Raw genomic sequence first — 23768 nt, 5'->3', positions numbered from 1 at the left:
GGTAGAGGTACTCTTTCACAATCTGGGAATCTGGGAATGGTGTGCCTTCGGACAACAAGGTTCCAAAAGGGACAGCCAAGACCCCTGGGCAGAAGGTCAAGCTCTCTGAAGCCCAACCAACCCCAAGCCTAAAAGATTGTAGCAGGTCCCCTTGCCCTGGCCAGGCCCTTGCTGAGCTGATCCAAAAACAGACTGAGGACAATTTAGGCCAGTGGGCAAGCCCTGAAAACCCTACTCTGAGATAACTTATTCTCCTTAGCCTAAGTCAGTCCGGCCTGAGCCAGACTAGGACCCCAGACCTCAGAGAGATTGACACCAGCAGACAAGCTACAAAGTGATTCCCTGAGATGACCAACTAACCCTACCAAACCCCAGCTCCCCGACCACAACCCTACCTTCCTGCTGTGGGGTCTGGTCATCAGGGTAGGGGCCGGGGAGCATCTCTGCTGTCAAGAAAACCATCCCAGCTCCTGTGGCAGGAATGCTGGGCCCTAGGATGGAAACTGTAGCCATTATAAATTCATGAAGGCTAAGGAGCCACAAGCCTCTCTGGAGCAGAGATACCCCATGCCCAGAGAGCAGTGGGGAGGCTAAGGATCCTGGGGAGCTCAGAGCCTCCCCCTCTATCTCAGTGTCTCATTCATTTCTTCTTCACCTCTAGGTCTGAGGCTAGCTTGAGGGAGGAAGCCACAGCAACTGGGGGAGCATCAGGACAAAACAGTCTCAGGAGGACACAGGATTTATTCAAAACACTGGTGGGGGCTTCAGCGTTTAGGCTGCCCTTGCCTCCAGATAGCACGCTACACTTGCTACTCATTCTTCCTGACAAAATTCCAGCACCTTCTAAAGCTCAGGCCCCGGCTCTGAAACCCTTGCTCCCCACTTGCCCTGTCAGCAACAGCCCTTGCCCAGAGAGCCCACTCAAGAAATCCAGGCTTCTGCTGCCCTTGGTCCAGAGTCAAAGACCCCATGGATCTATACTTCCTTCCCCTCTGCCCCCACTCACCACTCAACCCCTTAGGCCTGAACTGCCTGCTTGGGGAAAGTCACACATCTACCCTCAGGACCCTTCTGCTGCCCAGCTCTTCTGCCAGCCTCATAGCATGCGGCACTCTCCCTCTGTCACCAAGGCAACCAGCTGCTCAGCCTCCCTCAGGCGTGGACAGCACCAGCCATCTTGGTAGAGGGGAGACCCATTCCCTTCCTGTCTACCACCTGGACCTCAGCCATTGGAGACTAGATGACCAAGAGAATCCCTCCCTACAGACTACCTCCTCTCCCACCCCAATCTACAGCTTACTCCTTGTCCTGGCTGCAGTACCCCTGGGGGGGTTCTCTCTCATGTCTACCTGTGGCATCTGCTCCTCTTCCCACTCCTCCCACAAGCTGGCAGTGACGGATGACACTGCCAAAGGTCCTTCCTAGGGTACTCAATTTGGCTAATCAGGGTCTCCTCTCCCGTTGGTAAGAGATTAGGAAGAAAGAGACAGTACTTGGGGTGCTACAGAACAGGATGCCTGAGTTCCTAGAGGAATCCAGGCCTCGGGCCCAGCATCCCAGCATCACGGACAGAGAGAGAAGGGGAGGCACAGAGGACCCCTAAGAGATCTGAAGAGGGCCCTCACGGCTAAGGAGGAAGCCCCTACCTCCAACCCACGTCCTCACCTGCAGTCTTGTACCCAGACCCCAGGACAACAGTCGTGAAAAAGAAAAAGACAGCAAGATTAAGAGACACAGACAGACAGACATACAGAGGAACAAACAAAGAAATCATATTCTTGCCTATGTACACACACACAACATTCTACACATGCCCTGTACTGTTGCTAACATTCAGGCCCACATATAAACCAGCAGGTGACCAGGACACCTCACCACGGATCTCATTGTCCCCAAAGCCGAGCTGCTCTTCTTGTCCTCATTGCCCCTTTCCTCTCCCTGCTCCAAGTCACTTCTCTGCAGCCCCCTGCTCTTCTCTCAGCCTGGGCCTGCCCTCTCTGCTCCTCTCCCTGTCTCTATGCTTCCTCCTTCCTCCTCCCAAGCGTCTTCTATCCCCTTTCTCCTCTCTTCCTCCCTCCATCTCTCCTTTTGTTCCAGAGGAGACATGACATCAAGAGCAAGTGAAAGTCAGACCTACACTAAATCTTATCTCCAGGCCTCAGAAGGCTGCGTCCACTCAGAGGTGCAGGCGCCCTCCTCCTCCTTTACACACAACAGAGGTAAACAGTGGCACACAGAGATGCAAACATAGATGCAGACGCACAAAGCCCCAGATGCTCCTCCAGAGACTCAGGGACACATGCCACTCCGTGGACAAAACAACAAGCCAACGCCCAGCACACCACACAGACAGCCAAGGCACATGAGTGTGCACACACAGACACACAGACAGCCAAGGCACATGAGTGTGCACACACAGACACACAGATGCAGACACAGGGGCTGGTCTGCTCGGACCAGGGCACCTGAGCAGCCCCAAACAGAAAAAACAAAAACAAAACAGAGCGACAAGGCAAGCCATGGACACCAAGGAAAATGGCTTCCATCCACATCCAGACCTAGAACCCTCCTTGCCTGTCCTTCTCAGGCGCCCATATCCTTGGTGTCTCTGTGCTCCTCCCAGAAAGGCCAACCCAGGGATTTCAGAGTGCCGCCTACCCACTGTCTTCCCAGAACACGGGGACTGTGGAGCAGTGGTGATCAGGGTTCAGGCCTTCCCCTCGTCATAATCGCTTTGCCCGTTTCACTGCAAAGACCTGTAAGATCAGCTGCAGTCCAGTCTCTCAGTGTGGGCCTCCCTACCCCCAATCTTATCCACCCCAGAGAAGGAAAAGAAGCAGAAGGAAAAGCAAAGCTAGAGGGAAAGCTTCCAAGAATGCTAGAACCCAGAGCATCTGGAAAGGTCAGGGACAGAGAGAGGTCCGCAGACAGACCCCTGGAGAAAACGAGGCAAAGAGAAAAACCAGAGAGCGAGGCAATCAGAACAGAAGGCGGGGAGAGAATGCAGAGATCCAACAGAAGCCCACTCCCACCCTTGCCCTGGGACTGGGTTGAACAAAGAAGCTTCCCTCTTCCTCCCAGCCACGGGCAGCTTTAGCAGAGCAGAGGAGCTGCCCTGCTCACACACCCCAACCATGGACAGACCCTACCCTGCCTGTACTCTTGACCACATTCCCACTGGCCTGAGTCCTGCAGCAGAAGCACGAATTCTCTCCAGCACAGGCTCCAGGCCAACAGCCAACCCTGCCACTAGCTACTCCCATCTATACATAGCCATTATATGCTTGGTTGGTTCTTTTCTTTTCTCGGTTTTCTCTGTGTAGCCCTGGCTGCCCTAGAACTCACTATGTAGACCAGGCTGCCCTTGAACTCACAGAGATCCGCCCGCTCCTCTCTTGCCTCTCAAGATGCTGAGGATTAAAGGTGTATGCTACCACACCTGGATCATCCCATTAAATGCTTTTGGACAAAACAGTGTCTACCTTCTCACTTCTGGACACTTCCAACACTACTAGCCGACTCATCACCTCTTCCCAGAGACCCTCTCCCCTTCCCCACAAGGAAGAAGGCTGGGAGCAGCATAGAGAAACGTGGGCAAGGAGAAGATCTGCCTTCTACCCAGGAGCTTCCTGTCAATGAACAAAGCAGCCTAAGAAGAGGCAGTCCAGTGAAGAAGACTCCAGACAGCCTCCCTGAGGTCCCCTCAAACACAAGTAGGCAGGGGTTGTGGCATGGCCATCAGCACCCCTTCATATAGACCCTTTGGGGAGATGTGCATTAACCTAACGATCAAGGAGGCTCCACTCACCTTCCATAGGGTGTTCCTCTATAGTCAGCCAAGTTCAGAGAAGGGGAGCATGGAGAGAAGAGAAAAGAGACTTGTTAGCAAATATACCATGGACAGTTGCTTTAAGGACCAAGGGGTTCCAGGTCCCCAAGCCCACCAAGGCCCTGACATGAATAACACAACCTAGAAACTCAGTAGCTCAAGGAACAGCTTTGCTGGGGACTGAGCAATGACCACACTGTCCCCTGAATGAGTCCCCCAAAGTCAGCCAGTCTGGAAAAACTGAGAGGGCCTTCTGCCTTTGGCACTGGATCCTGCTAGACCAGGAAACTGAGGCCCAGAGCAGGGGCATGACGCTGCAGATCACAAAGAAATGGGAAGCAGGGTGGTAAGCAAAGCAGTGAGCAGCCAGGCTTCCCGACTCCCCTGTGACAGGCTCCTCCCCTTGCATTCATGCCTCGGCAGCTCAAGGCAGCCTCAGAGACAGATGGGGACGTGCTCACCACACCAGAGACTGTCTTACTGGGCTCGCCCGAGGCACACTGTACGCTCAGTGACACACTGAACACACATAAGCCACCACACGGCCCACTCTCGCATTTAGCTCTGACTTTAGCTCACGCCTAAAGCGCTCGAGCACCTGACCACCTACGGCTCCCTACCCTCCCAAAAGGCATCCTTGCAGTTAGAATGTGGCTCGGGCCAGGCCCCTGGGTCTGATCCAAGAAAACATGATTCTGCCCCAAACTGCCTATCTGAGTCAACCCAATCTCTCTGCTACTTGACTACAGATGGCAGCGTGGATTGCATCCTTGCCCAAGCCCTTCTGACCCTTGCTCTGCCTCTATGATCAGGGAAATGTCTTCATTCTTTGTTTGCCTTTTGTATTTGTTTTCCTATCTGAGTGTTTCACAGTCTTATTCCGATTCCGTAGTCCAAACTGACCTGGAACTTAGTGTGCAACACAACTAGCCTCAAACTCAGGACTATCTTCCTGCCTCCTTAGTGCTGGGATTATAGCCATGCATGACCACGTTCATTTTTAAGCACTGCTGGGGATCAAATTCAAAGTCTTATGCACGCTAAACAAGCATTCTACCAACTGAGCTACATCCTCAACTCCAGAATGTTTGCTTATTTGTTTGTTTGCTTGTTTATTTCAAAATATTGGATAAGCCAGATTGGTCTCAAAGTCATTATGTAGCCAAGGCTGGCCCTAATGTCTTGGTCCTTCTGCTTCTATCTCCCAAATGAGTCAAAATGCCCTCTAAAGGATAAAGCAAAGGGCCTCTAATGGATGGTTGATGGAGGAATCTCATTGGTTAATAAAGAAACTGCCTTGGCTTTTTGATAGGGCAGGATTTAGATAGGTGGAGTAGACAGAACAGAATGCTGGGAAGAAGGGAAGTTAGTCAGACGCCATGCCTCTCCTCTCTGAGAAAGACGCCATGGAGCCAGCGGCCAAGTCATACATGCTGAATCTTTCCCGGTAAGATACCACCTTGTGGTCCTACACACATTACTAAATATGGGTTAAAGCAAGATGTGAGAATTAACTAATAAGAGGCTGAAACTAATGGGCCAGGCAGTGTTTAAATGAAAACACTTTGTGTGTTGTTATTTCGGGGCATAAGCTAGCCAGGCGGCCGGGAGCTGGGCGGCAGGAACACAGCCCGCTGCCCATCACTACAGATAGTCACCTTAAGTTCAGTCAAATTCAGAGGACCACACTGGGAATCCCTAGATCAGTACATGTCCCATGGGCTGTCAGCCTCACCTATTAGGGTCTGATCTGGACCTGACCTTGGGACACACCTGATGGGTAAAGAGGGAAGGTGAATGGGAGCAGTCCCCTCAGCTAAGCCACAGCTCCTCAAGCAGGCTTTGTAAGAGGACTAAGATGCTCCCAGTCTTAAACATCTGTCACACATTCACTGAGAGGCTGCTAGATGAAGCCACAAGGCAGAAGAGAGACACTGCCCCCAATCTACAAACACACAAAGGATTCTGATACAGACATGAATGCACACACATGTGCATGTGCTCTCTCCTCCCTCCTATGAGACACACTCTGTGGGATTTGTTTCATGCGTTCTCAGGGAGAGGCATTATACCGCAAAAACAAGTACGTTATTTATCCTACGTCATACCACCCCTGTGATACCAACACCAGCATCTGCACAGCAACCTAATACATGTTATTATTGATACATTCACCCACCAGCCCTGCACACAACCAGTGAACACGGCTGCCTGGCTACCTATCCATCTCGTTTTTTATCCACCCACGCCCACTAGCCTCCATGTTACAAATACGCTCTGCAACACACACCAGAGAGGCTTTTGCCTGACAGCTACATCCTGAAGCTGTAGAGACCACAGTTTTCCTAAAGCTCCTGAGTCTCATCACAGCAATGAGGGAGCTGTCCAGTTAAAGAGAACCCTTGGGCTCTCCAAGAACAGTTGCTGCTAGAACTCTTTGATCCTAGCAATGCCCAAGGCCCTGGCCAATCCCATGCTACCAACACCTGCACAAAAGAATCATTTTAATTTCTAGATAATTCCACATAGCAGATATTTTTTTTAAAAAAAAAATGTTTCCAGAAGCCGGGCGGTGGTGGCGCACAGCCTTTAATCCCAGCACTCGGGAGGCAGAGGCAGGTGGATCTCTGTGAGTTCGAGACCAGCCTGGTCTACAAGAGCTAGCTCCAGGACAGGCTCTAAGCTGCAGAGAAACCCTGTCCTCGAAAAAAAAAACCAAAAAAAAAAAAAAAAAAAAGAGTGCTTACTGATCTTAAAGAAGGCTCAGGTTTGGTTCCCAGCATCCACATGGTGGGGGCTCACAACCATATAACTACAGATTCAGGGGATCTGATGCCCTTCTCTGACCTCTGCTGGCATTGCAGCACATGGTACCGATACCTGTCCTCAGGCCACACACACATACACATAAAATAAGTATCTTTTAAATAACTAATTTTTTAACGTATGCTCAGAAACATGAAGCCAGCACTTCCTGAAAGACAGAAGACGTGTCTCATTGTCTGCTCTGTGCTGTCATGCATGCTTCACCTGCCAATCCAGGCCCCTCCAGGTCTACCTTCCTGCCCCTCAGCCACCTGTTCTCCCTCACCCATAGCTCACCTTCATCACCTCAGGACAGAGGCCCTCTTTCTGACCTACAATTCTTGATCTCTAAAATGTGTCCCAAGATGCCATCTAACCTAGGGCCAGGCCCACTGCCAGCCCTCCAGAGTCACACTGCTCGTCTGCCTGGCTGTAAGCCATGTGCTAGCCTGTACATTCTCCCCTCTCGCTGAGGAGGAGACACATCTGACCACCGCTGTCCCATTAGCCACTTGCCAATCAGGACCACCCACACCCCTTTCTCTCACAGGCTTCTTGCTCTCAGCCTGTCTGAGACGGCTGCAGAACCCTTTCCCCCCATGACCTCTGCCTGTCTTTATTGAGCAGACACACCCAGAAAAGCAGTCCTCTCCCTTTTTCAGATCAGTTGCCAGGACCTATGGGCTTCACCCTCTAAAACCTACCATGCCCCATCAGTGCAGCCCAGGTGAGCCCCATCTGTTCTGCTGGGAGCTTGACTAGGCCTCTGTGATAATCTCCCTTCAATGAGTCCTTTTCACCCTACAGTTTATATCCACCACCCCACCTAAGTGCCTCAACCACATCTCCAGCCCTTTTACAGTGTGTATCTATTTGCTGCAGTATATAGCTACTGATGTATAGCTATATATGCATGTATATATATGCATATCTATCTTATCTATCTACTGCAGTGTGTATGTACCACAGTATATATCTGTATATCTACTGCATGTATATCTATCTTATCTATCTACTGCAGTATGTATCTACTGCGGTGCATATCTCCTGCAGTGTGTATCTAGTGCATGCTATATCTTTTGCAGGTATGTGGCTCCTTGCTGAGCTTCACCAGGAAGGTCTGCTCTTCTCAGGTAACTCACTTCCAATTTGATCTCGCCCCCTTCAGTCTCCTGGCCTACCAGTCTCCAGCCACACCCATTCCCCTAATAGAGCCACATTCTAACTACTATTCCCAAACACACACTTACATGTCACACACACACAAAACACACACACACTCACACATGCACACAGCTATCTAAGAAAACACACACACAACATACACACACACACACTCACACATGCACCAATGGTTTCTCTCAAGACCCACATCAATACCTGTAAATTCTGAATACAGGAGAGCAACAGTTCCCCTCTTCTGGACCAGCTCTGCCATGCATATTGTTTGCCCTTGTTAAAGCTACATTGTAACTGTAATTTCAAGTTAGCTTCCTGATGGGACTGCCAAACTGTGCAAGAGACAAAACAATGTCTCATTCATCCCTCTACTTCTAGCTGCTTGCTCAGCTCCTGGTTTAGAAAAGACCTTGCTATGTTTGTTGAGTGAATAATATAATAACCCTTCTTGTGTTCTAAGAACTAAAGTAGGCCTGGTTCCTGTTGTGTGCTGTTTCCTGCACCCACCACCACTATTATAAACCTCGAATACAAATGACTCTTCTTTTCTGTTAGAGAGGAGGAAACCAAGTGTCCAAAAGCAGAGGCAAGGCTGCCTCCACAGCTCATGCCCACAACTAAAAGGACCAGAGTTCAGATTCCCAGGACCCACAAAAAAGCCAAGTGAGCGTGGTGGCCTACCTATAATCATAGAACACAGGAGGAGATAGAGACAGAGAATCCCCAGGGCAAACTGACTAGCCAGGCTATCCAAAATAGCGAGCTTCTAGTTCAGTGAGAGACTCAGTATATAAGGTAGAGAGCAACTGAGAAAGACACCCAAGATCAACATGTACACATACATATACATGTGCGCACATTAATATGCAAACATGAATACCACACACACATGTACACAGGGGGAAAAGCGGGAGCAACTTATCCAAGGTCACACTGTTGGTGACAGACAATCAAATTTGAATCTAGAGAACAAGCAAAATGGTTGAGTAGGTAAAGGTGCATGTCATGCAAGCCTGCAACCTGAGTCCCATCCCTGAAACCTATACAAAGATGAGAGGAGAGAGTTAACTACATATGGTCATTCTCTGATCTCCATGAGCAACGTGACAGGCATATTCCCCCAGCATACATCATGAACACACACACACACACACAAATAATAATAATAATAAAATTTAATCTTAGAAGCTGAAAGATGGCTCAGCAGTTAAAAGTGCTTATTTCTCTTCTGGAGACCTGAGTTCAGTTCCCAGCTCCCACCTGGCACTCACAACTGGGTGTTACTCCAGTTCCAGGGGCCTGATACCCTCTTCTAGCCTCTGAGATTACCAGGCCTACATAGACATACACACAGGCCTACATAGACATACATACAGGCAAAACACTCATACACATAAAATAAAAATAAATACATGTTTAAAAGTTTTAAATCCGGCTGGAGAGATGGTTCAGAGGTTAAGAGCACTGGCTATTCTTCCAGAGGTCCTGAGTTCAATTCCCAGCAACCACATGGTGGCTCTCTACCATCTGTAATGAGATCTGGTGGGTGTCCTCTTCTGGCGTGCGGGCATGCATGTGGGCAGGACACTGTATATATAATAAATAAATAAATCTTTTAAAAAAGTTTAGTAAATCATCCTGAAATGTCATCTTGTCTGGTGTTTTCCTTGTGGGAAGATGATTAAATTCAATGTAAATCTCTTTTTTAAAAAAAGTTTTTAAATCAATAAATTGTTTAAAGATTTAATCCAAGGCTAGGCATGGTGGCACATGCCTTTAATTCCAACACTGAGGAGGCAGAGACAGACAACTCCCCATGAGTTTGAGGCCAGGGTTGTCTACATAGTGAGTTCTACGACAGACAGGGTTATGTAGAGAAAGCCTGTCTCAACAAAAACAAAAACAAAATTTAATCTAAATCTCTCTAGTTTTAAAATCTCCAGTGGGGCCTGAGGACATGGCTTAGTTGGTCAGATACTTGTCTGGCTTCGGTCCCCAGCACTGCATAACTGGGCATGGTGGGGCATCCCAACCCTCAGAAGGTGGAGGCAGGAGGATAAGAAGTTCAAGGTCATGCTCATCTATATGCTGTATGTGATTATATATCTGTATAAATTACAAAACAAAGCCAGACCCCATCTCTTCCTTCTCCCAGCCTCACTCAGACCCAATACAGGATGGAAACATCGCGAGAGGTACATTCTTAGCCTAAAAGTCAAAACTGCTAGAAGCTTCCAGAATGCTAATCTACATTGTACTTTATTTCCCACGAAACACAGTCAATCTAGTTGCCTCACCAAGCAGGAGACATCAGTTCTCTTATATTCCCCACACTCACCCTAACGGGAAAGCCTCACACACTCCTTTCTTCATCGTGGCAACTCCCTCTGGCTCAGTCGTCCTTCAAGGTCTAGCCTAGCGCCACCTCCTCCTTGAAGCCTCCTGGCCACTGGGGTAAACAACCACAGTAAACCTATTGATCACTGGGAAGGGTAGCTAGAACACCGGTTCCCCAGGTTCACACAGATAGTCAGGGACAGGGTTCAAAGCTGCCAGTCTAAGCAACCACTCTGTTGTCTTTCCCTGGGAACACCTAGCTCAGCTCCGCACCATTCCCCAGAGAGGTTCATCCCTTCCGCCTTACATCTCCTTAACCCCTGGAAGCATCAGGACCACAGACCCTAGAAGCTGATGATGACAGGGGAATGTCACGTTTCTGACCTAATCCCAACTTGCACCTACTTGATGACCCGGCAGAGGACGAGATGGTGTCAGGGATCGTGCGTGTCTTATCTAACACCAACTCAGAATTCCAGCAGATTTGTTATGAGGACAGCAATGAAGATGGGGAAAGAGCGAGGCAGGGGAGCTATAAGCAATCGAAACCATGCTCTGAGGCCCCGAAAGTCCAACAGTGCAAAAGGGCCACATTTGGGAAGAAGCCACGTGAGCCCAGCTGGAGAGATATCTGAGGTAACTCACGACTCCCTGAGTCCTCAGGGGAAAGCATAGGGAGGCGGAGAGGTGTGGTAAGATTTCCCATGGAAATCTTCTCAGCCTTGGTGAGTTGCGTGCTTCAATATGATATCCTGGCTCTCCATGAGAAGTTCCTTCCCAGGATCTCAGAACATAGGTTTTCCTGCTTTTGTGTCCCATGGACCCCTCTCTAAGACAGCTCAGCAGACCCAAAATTATGTATGCCCTCCACATGCCTGGCTTGGGGAAGAAGCTATGGCCCTGGGATCTGAAGTAGTTACTGGTCTCTGGGGAAACATTGCCCCTAAAAAGCTCCAAAACACATGGGGCTGGAGAGATGGCTCAGCAATTAAGAGCGCTGGCTGTTCTTCCAGAGACTCAGGTTCAGTTCCCACATAGTGGCTCACAATCATCCATAGCTCCAGTCACAGGGACTCCTACACGCTCCTCTGGCCTTCATGAATGCTGTGCCAGGGTGGTACACAGACATACATGCAAATAAAACACCTATACACAGCCTAACATGGTGGCACATGCTGTTAGTCCCAGCACTCTATGAGTTCAAGGCCAGCTTGGTCTACATAGTGAGTTCTAAGACAGCCAGGGCTGCTTCCCAGAGAAACCCTGTCTCGAAAAAATAGAAAGGAAGGAAGGGAGAAAGGAAGGGAGGAAGGAAGGAAGGAAGGAAGGAAGGAAGGAAGGAAGGAAGGAAGGAAGGAAGGAAGGAAAGAAAGAAAGAAAGAAAGAAAGAAAGAAAGAAAGAAAGAAAGAAAGAAAACTTGTTCTCCAAGTCTTCCTTTCCCACCTCAACCCAAAGGCAGCATCTCTCGGCGGCTCTGGCCTCAGTACCAGCTGCCTACCACTGCAGCTACCCCAGTGGCCACCACAGCTGTTGTCACCCTTCTTGGCTCCTCCAAAACAAGCAAAGTTCAGGGCAGGAGGCATCTCAGTCGGTAAAGTGCTTGTCTCATAAACCAAGAGACTTGGGTTCAGTTCCCCAGAACTCGGGTAAAGGTGTAGGTGTAGCAGGATACCTTTGTGACCTCGGCACTTGGGGTGGGACAGAGATGAGCAGATCTCTGGAGCACGCTAGCCAGCTAGCCTAGTCTAATCAGCAAATTCTAGAGCAGAGCGAGACTGCTTCAAAGAATAGCGAGGCAGACGGCACTTGAGGAATGACACTAGAGGACGTTCTGTGGCCCACATGCATACATGTGCACATGCGCTCACATATGAGCACACAGACACAAAGACAAATAAATACGATTAAACTCTCTTGTTTAAACTGTCCTCCAGCTAACTTCTCTACCATCTAGCTGCTGGACAGAATCCCTCAGCACTTCGCCCCTGCTTCCTAAATGCAGTTCTTATCTTCACATACCTGATCAAAAGCCTTTGTGTGACTATTTGCAGGACACCCTAGTCCACATCCACTGAGTGTCATATGAGTGATTTAAGCCAGATGCCCAGGGCCTGGCCCCAGCTTCTCCTGCCATGAACTCTCTTCTTTGCCCCTCTACAGATGGAAGCCACATTTACTTCCTTCCACACCTCATCCACAGTTGCCCTTCTGCCTGGCTTAGCCTCCCTGAGCTTACTAATCAACGTTCTAACCAGTCCTAAATAACATTTCTCCACCCTATTTCCAGTCCTCTGAACTATAAACCCTTCCCTTCCTTAAGACCCCAGTGGACTTTATTTATAGGAACGACAAGGAGGAATTTAGTTCACAGTAGAACACTTGCCTAGTGTGTGCTAGGCCCTGGGTTCACTCCCCAATACTGATAAAATACAAATTCTTAAAACTCTACTCCCAGCCGGGCGGTGGAGGCACACACCTTTTTAATCCCAGTAGTCGGGAGACAGAGGCAGGGGGATCTCTATGAGTTTGAGGCCAGCCTGATCTACAGAGTGAGTTCCAGGACTGGCTCCAAAGCTACAGAGAAAAAAACAAACAAACAAAAAATTCCCACTAATTATGTGCCACATGGCCAATCAATCAATCAATCAATCAATAAAAATATTGTAAATCTATTTAGAGCCTGTCCCTATGAGCTTTAAAAAAAGTACAGGAGGGGCTGGAGAGATGGCTCAGAGATTAAGAGCACTGGCTGCTCTTCCAGAGGTCCTGAGTTCAATTCCCAGCAACCACATGGTGGCTCACAACCATCTGTACTGAGATCTGGCACCCTCCTCTGGTGTGCAGGCATACATCGAGGCAGAATGTTGTATACATAATAAATCTAAAAAAAAAAAAAGTACAGGATCCAGACTATGCTGCCTACAAGAGACAGATTTTACTCAGTGTGTGTGTGCATGCTCATGTGCCACAGTTCTGGATCTGAACTCGGGTCATCAAGTGTGAGGACAAGCACCTTTACCTGTGGGGGCCATCTTACCAGCAGTGTTTTTGTTTTCTAACATTGGCTCTCACTATGCTACCCAGGCTGGCCAGGAACCTGTTAGGTAGCATAAGTTGGCTTCAAATGTGTAGTGTTTCTCCTGCCATGCACCTCTCCCCCCCGACAAATGCTGGTAAAAACCATCTTCCCTGGACATCAATCTATTGTTTAATCACTACACTGCTATGCCTCCCATATCTCTAGGCAGGTGCCCACACTATGTATTGTACTTGGGGTTTTATTTATCGCTCTTGGAGGTTGAATGTTCTTTAAAAATATCTATCTGTTTTTATTTATGTGCATATGTATGCATGAGTTTATGTGCTCCAAATGTGTGCAAGTGTTCATGGATGCCAGAAGCACTGCATCCCCTAGAATTGGAGTTACAGGGGGTTGTGAGCTGCCTAATGTGGGTGCTGGGAACCAAACCTGGGTCCTCTGTGAGAACAAGTGTTCTCCGCTGAGTCACCTCTCCAGTCCCAGGCTGAGTATTCTTTCTTATCTGAAACGTTTGGTACTGGAAGTGTTTCAAATATTGGATTTTTTAAATTCTAGAATGCTAAATATATATATGAACTATCTTGGGGATAGGACCTAAGTCTAAATGAGATACTCTCTTGTTTTACATGTCCTATGCGTATAGCTAGCAGTGATCTAATACAGTGTTTTCATTGCACCCATTTTTTTACTCTTCAGTCCATCAAATGAGGTTGGTGTGGAAGATTCCTCTTGTGATGTCCTGACAGTACCCATCAACATCTCAGTTTTTAGAGCACTTGGGACTTGAGGTTTCTGGACTGAAGATGCTCGGCCTGTACTTGCTGAGCATTCTCTCCGTGCCACATGCCACTCTCTGGACTTCATATGAACTAACTGGGGCTGTTGCAGTGACTCTTTGATGCAGATTCCGTTGTTACACCACCTCACAGACAGACAGATGTCGCCTCTCTTAACCACTCACTGGACTGACTTCTTATCTACTTCCTCAACTGAACTTTCGACTTCCTGGAGCAGACGGCTCATCTTCCTCACGTCCTGACTTCCCCCACAGGCCCCAGCACACTACAAAGGGGGCCTTGACCACCCATGTTGAACTTAAACGCCAGCAAACCAAGGACACGGAGTGTTCATCTCTCCGCAGGCACACACACTGGACAGTCCTTTCTTTGTTTCCTGAGTGAGGTGCACGCCTGATTCCATCTGGGGGTCTCCCACGCCTACCCGTATACCCCTTCTTCCTTGATCACTTTTCTGGCCCCTCTCCACACACATAGGTGACGTGAGGAAGTACAGATGGGGGAACCTTGGCAAAAATCCCATCTTCTCTACCCTAACTTAGTCACACAGTCAGCAGCAGGGACACAGATGCTCAGCCACTCTTCCTTAGCTCTGTCAGCAATTACATGTGGCCAGATACCCCAGAGAAATCAAGCGTCAAATATTCTGCCATATGGGTTCTCATGTTGGTGGGAAAGCCCAGACCCCAGGAAATTACAGAGGAGATTCCAAAAGATCCACAAATCCATATGTATAGCAAACATCTCAAGGCAAATTGGTACATCTTGCCTATAAAGCTAAAACTATTTTTCCTAATGTATATTTTATTAACCACAATGGTGAATACAACATCAAAGTCATCTAAAAGCTTTTCTGAATTCATGAGAGCTTTGAGTCATTTGTTTTCCCAATAAACACATATAAAAATAATAACCAACTCTTTGGAAGGTTGTACTGTGAATTACTGACTTTTAAAAATGTCCTTGATTTCAGAAAAAGTTGGGAACCACTCAAAGCAGGTAATAATGAAGTTATGTAGCTTCCAAAGGAGTCGAAGGAGTCCCAGAGACTGTTCAGAGATCGACCAGGACCCGGTCTCTTCAGTCTTCCTGTCCTCACCTCAGTAACTAGCAGTAGGAGCCATGTTCTTCCTCCTTGAGTGGGTAAGAATGTACTAGAAAGACCAGAAAAAAAATGGCTTGGTGGATAAAGGTGACCTGAGTTCAATCCCTGGGACCTAAATGGTGGAAGGAGAGAACCAACTTGTGCAGGCTTTGCGCTGACCTCCACAGGCGTGCTGTGGCAGGGGTGCCCACATGCACAATAAATAAGAGGAATTTTTTCATTAGAATGTAGGTTTTGGGAGATGGTTCGGTGGCTACAAGTATTTACTGTAGTGACATTTCATTTTTATTTTATAAATAAAGCGTACCTAAAGATCAGAGAGTAAAACAGTCCCACTGGTCAGGCCTTACAGACCAGGCAGTGTAGCGCACACCTTTAATCCCAGTAGCCACACTAGTTTGCCATAGAAACTGGGTGGTGCATGCCTTTAATCCGAGCCCTAGAGAGGATTATAAAACGGGAGGAGACAGCTCTTATTCAGTCTCATTCTGAGATCCTGGAGACAGGATCGCCATTTCAGACTGAGGTAGAGGTAAGAGCCAGTGGCTGACTATTTTGCTTTCGTGACCTTCAGGTTGAACCCCGATATCTGACTTTGAGTTTTTGTTAATCATACTACAATTTACTGTTCTTCCAGAAGGCCCAGGTTTGGTTCCCAGCCTCACTCCCAACCTTCTGTTCCTCCAGCTCTAGGGGATCTGACATACTGCTTGGCCCCCAGGGCACCAGGCATGTACATGGTGCACATACATACATGCAGGCACTCACAGATACACACATGTGAGCTAATGGTGCTTGCCACCCAAGCCTGATGATCTGAATTTGATCTGCAGGGACCCATGGGAAAGTAGCAAAGGAGAGGACCAACTACATGGAGTCGTCCTCTGACCTCTACATATGTGCTGTGGTTTGTGTGCACCTGCACAGATACACACACTAATGATATATAAAATTTTAATTTAAAATAAAAGAAGCAGATTCTGCTAGATGTTGTTTCTGACACCCCTGGGGGTGTCTTGGAGGAGAGCCTGACAAGATGGCACACACCTACAATCCTAGCACTTGGGAGACTGGAGTGGGAACTCTTCATGAGTTCGAGGCCAGCCTGGGCTACACAGCAAGAGTGTCTCAAACACAGAGAGACACACACATGAACATGGACCCAGGAATGTGTTATAAGAAACCAACGGGCACTGCTTATTACAAAAAGCTGATTAAAGCCAGACAGTGCGGCACATGCCTTAATCCCAGCCCTCAGAAGGCAGAAGCAGATGGATCTCTGTGAGTTTGAGGCCAGCCTGGTCTACAGCGTGAGTTCTACACAGAGAAACCCTGTCTCGGGGCTGGGGGGAACTGCTAAGGGACTCAGGAACAAACACAAGGAAAATAAATAAGACAGGGAGGTGGAGAGAGCAGGAGAGGGGGTCGGGGAAGGGGGCTCTTGCCGCACCTGTCAGCTTCAGGTGCAATCAGTATCGTCCACCCCATGACTCCCACTACTCAGTTCCTAAAACACACACATACGCGTTTTCAACAACACATATGGCTTCACTCTCTCACACACTCACCATATCTCTCCATTCATTTCCCAAGTCTAATCAAACACCCACTAGCTGCCGAGTACTATATTAGATGCAGAGAACACAGACACATCCTGCCCTTTCTCAGACAAAGCGCCTCTATCTCAGCAGATCACACACAGAGATACCAACACACCATATTCACCCAGGACCCCTGCCTCTGCCAGCTGTCACATACAGTGGGTCGGGGGCACACAGCCACCTCTCTCTGTTCAGCTGACCCAAACCTTTGTTTGACTCTAGCACACCCACTCAATAAACACCCCTGTCCCACACAAGAACACATCTGAGACATCACACAGCCCACTTTCAGAACACACACTTAGGTCCAGGGAAGCCAGAGACTGTATTGATAAAGATCCCTCTGACTTCAATTCTCATATGCCTAGGCTTAATTCTACTACAGGGGGACCATATAGCAGGCACTATAACCTCTCCATAGCTCAAATGTTCCCTCCCTTAAACTAGAAAAATAGTCCATCCTGTTCCCTTAGGAAGGCTGAAGGGGGGCCGAGAGGGGTCAGTCATAGGAACTGGAGAATAAAGTTAAGGTTCTGGAAATTTCTCATAAGTTCCAAATGTCTTATTGAGGTCTCTCAGTGAAACACACACATACAGGAACCCACACGTGGGCACAAACCCTCCCAGCTGTGTTCCAGTCACTCTGCTAAGCAATGGTCTCCGATCAGTAAGAACAACGCAAACAGACCATTCACACATATGCACCCAAACACACTGGCAGACTGCAGGCCTGAACACAGTTTCACAGTTTAGGGGAGCGCCTGAGCTCCTTGGAGAAAAGGCGAGAAGGTGTCATGTTAATACACTCTGTTCCTAAAGATGGATCCCAGAACAATCCAACAAAACAATCCAAAAACCCTTTCTTAGGTTTTCTGTTTGCTTGCTTTCTTGTTTTGTTTTGAGACAGAGTCTCAGGTAGTCCAGGCTGTCAGCAGACTCACTATGGGAGCTGCCTTAAGCTCCTGGTCTTCCTGCATCCACTTCTCAAATGCTGGGATTCTGCCTGTTCATTCTCACACCTGGCTCCTTTCTAGTTGTCTACCATAGCTACAAATACACAGTCGAAACGCTGAAGAAGATCTCCCATACACAGGGCTACGTCTGCAGACTTGGCTCCTCTGGAGGCTGACCACACGCAAACAGCTTTGGGGACACCATCCCCAGAGCCACACTAGTTCATATACACAGGCTTCCTCAAAGACTCCACCTCCTTGAAGATGCACACGCATGTACACAACACACACACACATGCACACACACAAGTTGCAAAGCAGCCCTCAAGCAAGTAGAGACAAAAACAAATACTACTGAACACACCTGCTGGGCAATGAGCTGCCACCCCCCAAATCGATGGAGAAAAATCTTTCCTCTGACCACTCAGTCACATCAAAACAAACGCACTCCTTCCTCCTTCCTCTAAAGCACAGCCTAGCTGCCCTCTATCCAACAGCCTTTCTTTCCCCAGTCAATAAGCTCGGCCAGACACATCTCTCTTACAAACTGGGGTGATGGCAGAGTGCCCAACATCTTCCTTCCAAGGCCCATTCCAAATTCTGTCTCACCTCCTAGCCTTATCTAGCCCAATAATCTCCATCCCAACCCCAAGCTGGAAAGGGCTTCCGTGTAGGAAACATAAGTCTCGCCAACCAGTCTCGCACCTGGGAAAGACTGCCTGCCATTCTGGCCCAACTGCCAAATGGTCAACTTTTAGTCAGGAACCTCTTACACAACCCTGGAGATCCTGTGACGACAGAAAAGATAACACTATTCCCGTCCTCTTGGCCTCTTAGGTCACATCATCGCTGTCCCATCTCCCTTTCCGCCCTCTGGTGTAGGTCCTCATGCGGATTTCCGTCCGGATCTCACAGATCAGTCCTTATCATAAGACAGTGGCCAAGCAAAACCCCAGCCTCTCAGAGGCCCTGCCCACTCTCTCCCACTGCACGCCAAAGGTGGGCCACCAACCCCGCCTAAAACCACACAAGGCCCCACCGGAGTTACAGGTCCCCACATGGTGTCTCACAGGCCCTCCTACATGCACGGCCGGCGCATGCCCCACCCACAAGACCTCACCATCCATTCACATGACCCGGGTCACCAGCAAATACTGGACCCCAAGCACAGGTCGCTTGAGCGCTCACCCTGGCCACGCCCGGGCCACGCCCAAACCACTCTAGAACTGCACCGGCCCTCGCGCACTTGCGCCGGCTCCCGAGGACCTAAAACGGGCGCTCTTCCTCGGTTTTCCCGCCCCAACACGGCCCAGCAGGCCTCCCGGTCCGCCCACCCCTCCATCTCGCTCCGGCGCTGGGACTCACCTTCACTGCAGAACTTGCCGCCGAAGCCAGTATGGCTGCAGTCGCAGCCCACCTCGCCGGGGGCTAGCACGGTACAGAGGCCACCGTTGGCGCAGGGATTGCGCGCAGGAGCGCACAGGGGGTCGGCAGCCGCGCCGCGCAGACCCTGGCTGCCCAGCAGAGCCGGTGGCCGCTCGCCCAGCTTCAGGTTGGCCAGGAGGCCGCGGAAAGGTGGCTCGTACTTGACGGTGCTGAGCGTGAGCGCAGATAGGCGCACGTCGGGTGGGATACCACCCACGAACAGGTCGCTGGCCACCTGCATCTCGCGCCGCTTGGAGCGCACCTCGGCGGCGCGGGCCTCGCCGTCCACCGCCAGGGCCGGTGCGCCGCGCGTCGCGGGTCAGCAGCACCATGTTGCCAGCGGTCGTCAGCCACCGGCGTGTCCAGCTGCAGCGTGGCGGGCTCGGCGCAAGATAGCGTGAAGCGCAGCCGCAGGCGCCCGTCCACCAGCAGTAGCTCCAGGAAGTCACAGTCGCCGCCGTCGTCCAGGTAGAGAAGCAGCGCGCGCGTGGCGTTTAGTGCGCAGGCTGAAGCTGAGCTTCGCCACTGCTCGCCGCGCCCCGCCCAGCGCGCGTAACGAGCCCCACTGCCCGGGGCCGCCGCCGAACTCCAAGCCACGGACGCCCGCCGCCAGCGCCAGCAGCAAAGCAGCGACAGCTGAGGTGCGGTCGCCACCGACTCCGAGCGCCATGCCTCCGGCGCCCCGACGCCGCCCGGCCCCGGCCCCGCTCAGGCTTCAGAGCCGCGGACGCATGGGGCGGGGGAGGGGGCCGGCGCCCCTCGCGCGGAGCGGGGCTCCCTCGCCGACTCACAGTGCCATGGACCCAGCCGCCGGGGTTTCACGTGCCCAAGTCCCCGGAAGGCAACGGCGGCGGCGGCGGTGGTGGAGCCCCTCCCCGCGGCGGGCTCGGATGGAAGGTGGGGGAGGGGACGCCTGCGGGGAAACAGAGAGGAAAGGTTAATCGAGGGTTCAGAGTCAATGGGGTGTTGTTGGTGTCTGGCTCCCCATCTCAACTAGCGGGTGACCACCTGTTTCCTTTAGCACTTTTACGTGTTTTTTTTGTTTGGTTGGTTTTTTTTTTTTTGGAAACCGTCTCATCTAGCACCTGGCTGTCCCCCTACCCCCACCCCAATTCCTTATGTAGCAGAAAATGACCTGGAATTCCTGAGATCCCTCCCGCCTCCGCCTCCTCTCTCAAGTGCTGGATTATTACTACAGGTCTGATACACCATGGCCAGCCCCTTGAGGTCTTCAGCTGGCCTTGACCTGCAGAAGTTCTCCAAAGAAAGAGATACCACAACACTTGAAAGTTCTGGGGTGCCACCAGTTGGACTGAGTGCTCACTGTGTCATTATTGGTTTGAGGTGTGGACCGGCGAAGAATGACACCATTGAGTCTTTATGAAATCCAGTGGAAGCAGCCCTAACCCTCTAAGGGCCAGGACCAAGGCCAGTTCCCGGACGGGGTGGGGGCTAAGGAGCTGTCCTCCAGAAGTTAAACCCTAGCCACCTCTCTGAGCCGCCTAACCTCTGGGCCTGGCTCCCACTTTCAGCCAGGGATAAGTCTCTCTCATCAGCTCTTGATGTTGGATAATGAAGTTGCTAAATAATTCATTGGGATTAATTAAATGCCAATTCGTCAATGGTACCACAGGGTTACCAGACTGGGAAGGGGCAAGGGAGAGAAGCCAGCCAGGACCCAGGTATCCTCAACCCAAGCCCTATCCATCCATCCGTGAGCATAGACAATCCACTTCTGTGCCTCTGTTTCCCCCTAACACACCAAGACATTTAACAGACTCCCAACCTTACTTGGTGGCCATTGTCAAACGTTAAGTTTCCACTTGCCCAGGTCGTCTTGAATAAGGACAAATCACCCTCAACCTCTCTCCAGGTCCACGTCCCTCAGTCTCAGGACTGGTCCCAGTACCTGGGTTCTCTTCAACAGTCAGTTTGTCCAGGGCCCCCCACCCAAGGCTGGGGGGGAGCTACCGGGAGGCAGGCAGGCTCATTTGCATAAAATTGCCTTTCTGAAATGATTACCCTTGTAACGGGCTGTCAGAGAGCATTTATACCCCACGACAGGGAGGGGAATTTGCATCTCGTTAAACTCCAAGTCGTAATTATTTATATCCAACACCCTCCTGAATATTGCATTGATTTTATTTTGGGGAGGGAGGGTGGGAAGGAGGGAGAGAAAGAGGTGATGAGAAGCCTGGGAAAGAAGCAGGGAGGGGCCAGAGTTTCAGAGGAGCTGGGGACAGGTGAAGAGGAGAAAGAGGAAGCAGAGGAGCCCGTGAACAGTGGTGGAAATAGAAGACTAATGGAGGAGAGGGGGCTGGTGGAAAGAAGAAAAGAAATAGAAGGTTGAGAAAATCAAATTCCAAATTCAAATGGCATTTATCAAAGCCCAGGATCCAGGGCATTTTTACAAATGTTGTTTTACTTAATCAGTCAAAGAGTTCCATTATTCCTATTCACCCCTGGGGAGACTCATACAGAGGAGCCTAGAGACTTGGCCAAGGTCACCCAGACAGCCAACAATATGCTAGGTTTCAAATCCAAGCCCGTCCAACTCCAGCGTGCCCACGACAAGGCAAAGAGCAGGACAGCCACAGGCCAGCTCCCAAACGGGAGAAGAGTGGCTTGGGGGCTGGAGGGGGGGTGGGAAGTAGAGAGCTACAGGGGAGGAAGCTGAGACAGAAAGAAGCAGCTAGGGCTGCACTAAGGAGCCACAGTGCCCAGAGTGACAGGAGGCAGGGAGGCTGGGGTGCCCCATGTCCAGAAGAAAGACGGCAGAGCGGCTCTGAAAGCCCAGCAGTGGCTAGGGAAACATCTGGAATACGGTTGTGTAGTCAGTGTCCCCTTTCCATCCTCCCCTGCTTCTGGCTGCTGCCTACCTGAGTCCTACAGGCTCCATGATGGGGTGGTGGAGGAGACCAAAGTGTCCTGCCCCAGCACCCCCAAGGGTTATCCCTTCCCAGTCAGAGAGAAGATGGCCAGACCCACAGCCCCCATTTTTCCTGCAAACACTGCCAGTTATATATAGCGTGCCACTGCTTCTCCTCATTGGGTAATGGAGATAATTAGCATGCGCGGGCTAATTAGCCAATCAAATTAAATGCAGCACCTGCCTCCCGGCCTGATTGACGCCCTCAACCCCCCACACAACACATGCACCCCCAGCCCAGGGCAGGGGCAAGAGACCCTGAAGCTAGAGAATCAAAAAGTCAAAGCTCCCCTTCTCCAAAGGGGCAGACAGAGACCCCCCAGCAGAAGCCCAGCCCTGGTGCCAAAAGACTGACCATTCCTCCCCCCTCTCCTCCCCCCCCCCCCCCCGTCCTCCTCCAGGGTCTTAGCCACTCAGTCTCAGTCTGGCCCCGCCTTGCTTCCGTCTGCCTCTTTCCTAGCCCCCACCCCCCACCTCCAGACACTATTTTGGGGAGAGAATTAATTAGCTATTGATTTCCACTGGTGGAGGGAATGAGACTGTGTGTTGCTGTCCACTCACAGACCCCCAGCTTGGGGGAGGGGTGTCTTTCCTCTGCCCCACCCCCACCCCACCCACCCCTGTCATGCTCACAACCCTGAGTCCCAGCCCTCTAGGGAAGCAGCAAAGGAGGAAGCCTAAGGAAGGTATCTGTTCTGTCTGTCCAGTCAAGAAGTTGAAGGATGGGGGGGGGGGAGATTCCAGAGGCTCCCAGGCAGAGGCCTGGGTCTTGAGATCCAGAGACAGATTATCTGATTGGGGATGAGGGTCCAGAGTTGTTGAGAGTTCAGAAAGGGGTGGCTCCAGTTAGCCTGGGAGTAGAGGGAGAATAGAGAACCAGCCAGGTGCAAGTGCCTGTCTGCAGGCAGCTGTTGGGGGCAGAGGCTGGGTTTGTGCAGGACCTCTGGGGAGGGTGAGGACAGGGTCTGCCTATAGACCCTAGATGCTCATTGCTCATTCTCCTCAGAGCTGTGCAGCAGAGACCTCCTGACTCTTGCACCAGGGGTCAGCCAAAGGGAGCCCAGCCCTCCTGGTGTCCCCTCTCTGGGGACCCTGGGTCCCTTGGGGCAGCTTCAGGCTTGCAAAGAGGCAGAAACAAGCCCCAAGGGAGCTAAGCAGACACCCTGGGTCCTTTCCACTCCACCCCATTCCACAGTGCCTAGGACACCTGCTGCTCTTGGCTACTCCCTGCAGCCTCTCTTTCCAAAGGGACCTGGCTTCTGCTGGCTTCCCCTTCCAAACATCTCTGTTCCTAGTGTACAGAGGTTCCTGGCTGTGGCGGTCTTCCTCAGGCCTCAGCAGAAACCCCAGGCTCCAGAAATCGGTTCCATTGCCTTGTACAACTACATCCAGATAAAGGTTTAACGGAGACGTGCAAGGCAAGGCCCCTCTTCTGGGCTTTGTACCCACAGTATCCAGGCACTGACAACCCCCCCCAGACCCATGCCATTGCTCCAATGCAGGGACATGGCCGAAGTAGCCCCCAGGAGCTCCTGCCTACTTCCGGATGTCAACACAGTGCATCCTGCCAGTTCCTTCTGGCCATAGGCCACTGCTCCTCTGGGGAGCTGACCTTTCCCATGGCATCACAAGATTCAGCACCCCCTACCCACAGACAGACTCAGGCAGTGTGGTGTGATGGCAGGCGGAGCTGGAGTGGGGTGAGTCGGGCATCCTTGGGCGCTCTGTCTACTCTCTCCTAATGACAACATTCCCTGGTCTTCGTGA

At 50.7% G+C, this 23768-nt stretch overlaps 1 protein-coding gene across 1 annotated transcript in view; it reads right to left on the bottom strand.

Moving 5' to 3' along the window:
* The window catches only part of Nrxn2 (neurexin 2), a 102786-nt gene extending 83367 nt beyond the window's left edge, over window positions 1-19419 (bottom strand). Inside the window, 3 exon segments of the mRNA XM_038327354.1 lie at window positions 3809-3826; window positions 19013-19370; window positions 19372-19419. Of these exon segments, the coding sequence (XP_038183282.1) occupies window positions 3809-3826; window positions 19013-19370; window positions 19372-19404 (409 nt within the window). The 5' untranslated portion in view covers window positions 19405-19419.
* Window positions 19420-23768: the final 4349 nt, after the last annotated feature.

The sequence above is a fragment of the Arvicola amphibius genome, chromosome 1, assembly GCF_903992535.2.
Source record: "Arvicola amphibius chromosome 1, mArvAmp1.2, whole genome shotgun sequence".
In the NCBI taxonomy this organism is placed as follows: domain Eukaryota; kingdom Metazoa; phylum Chordata; class Mammalia; order Rodentia; family Cricetidae; genus Arvicola; species Arvicola amphibius.
Note: the sequence above shows the minus strand (reverse complement) of the source record. Positions and strands in the feature narration are given on the sequence as shown.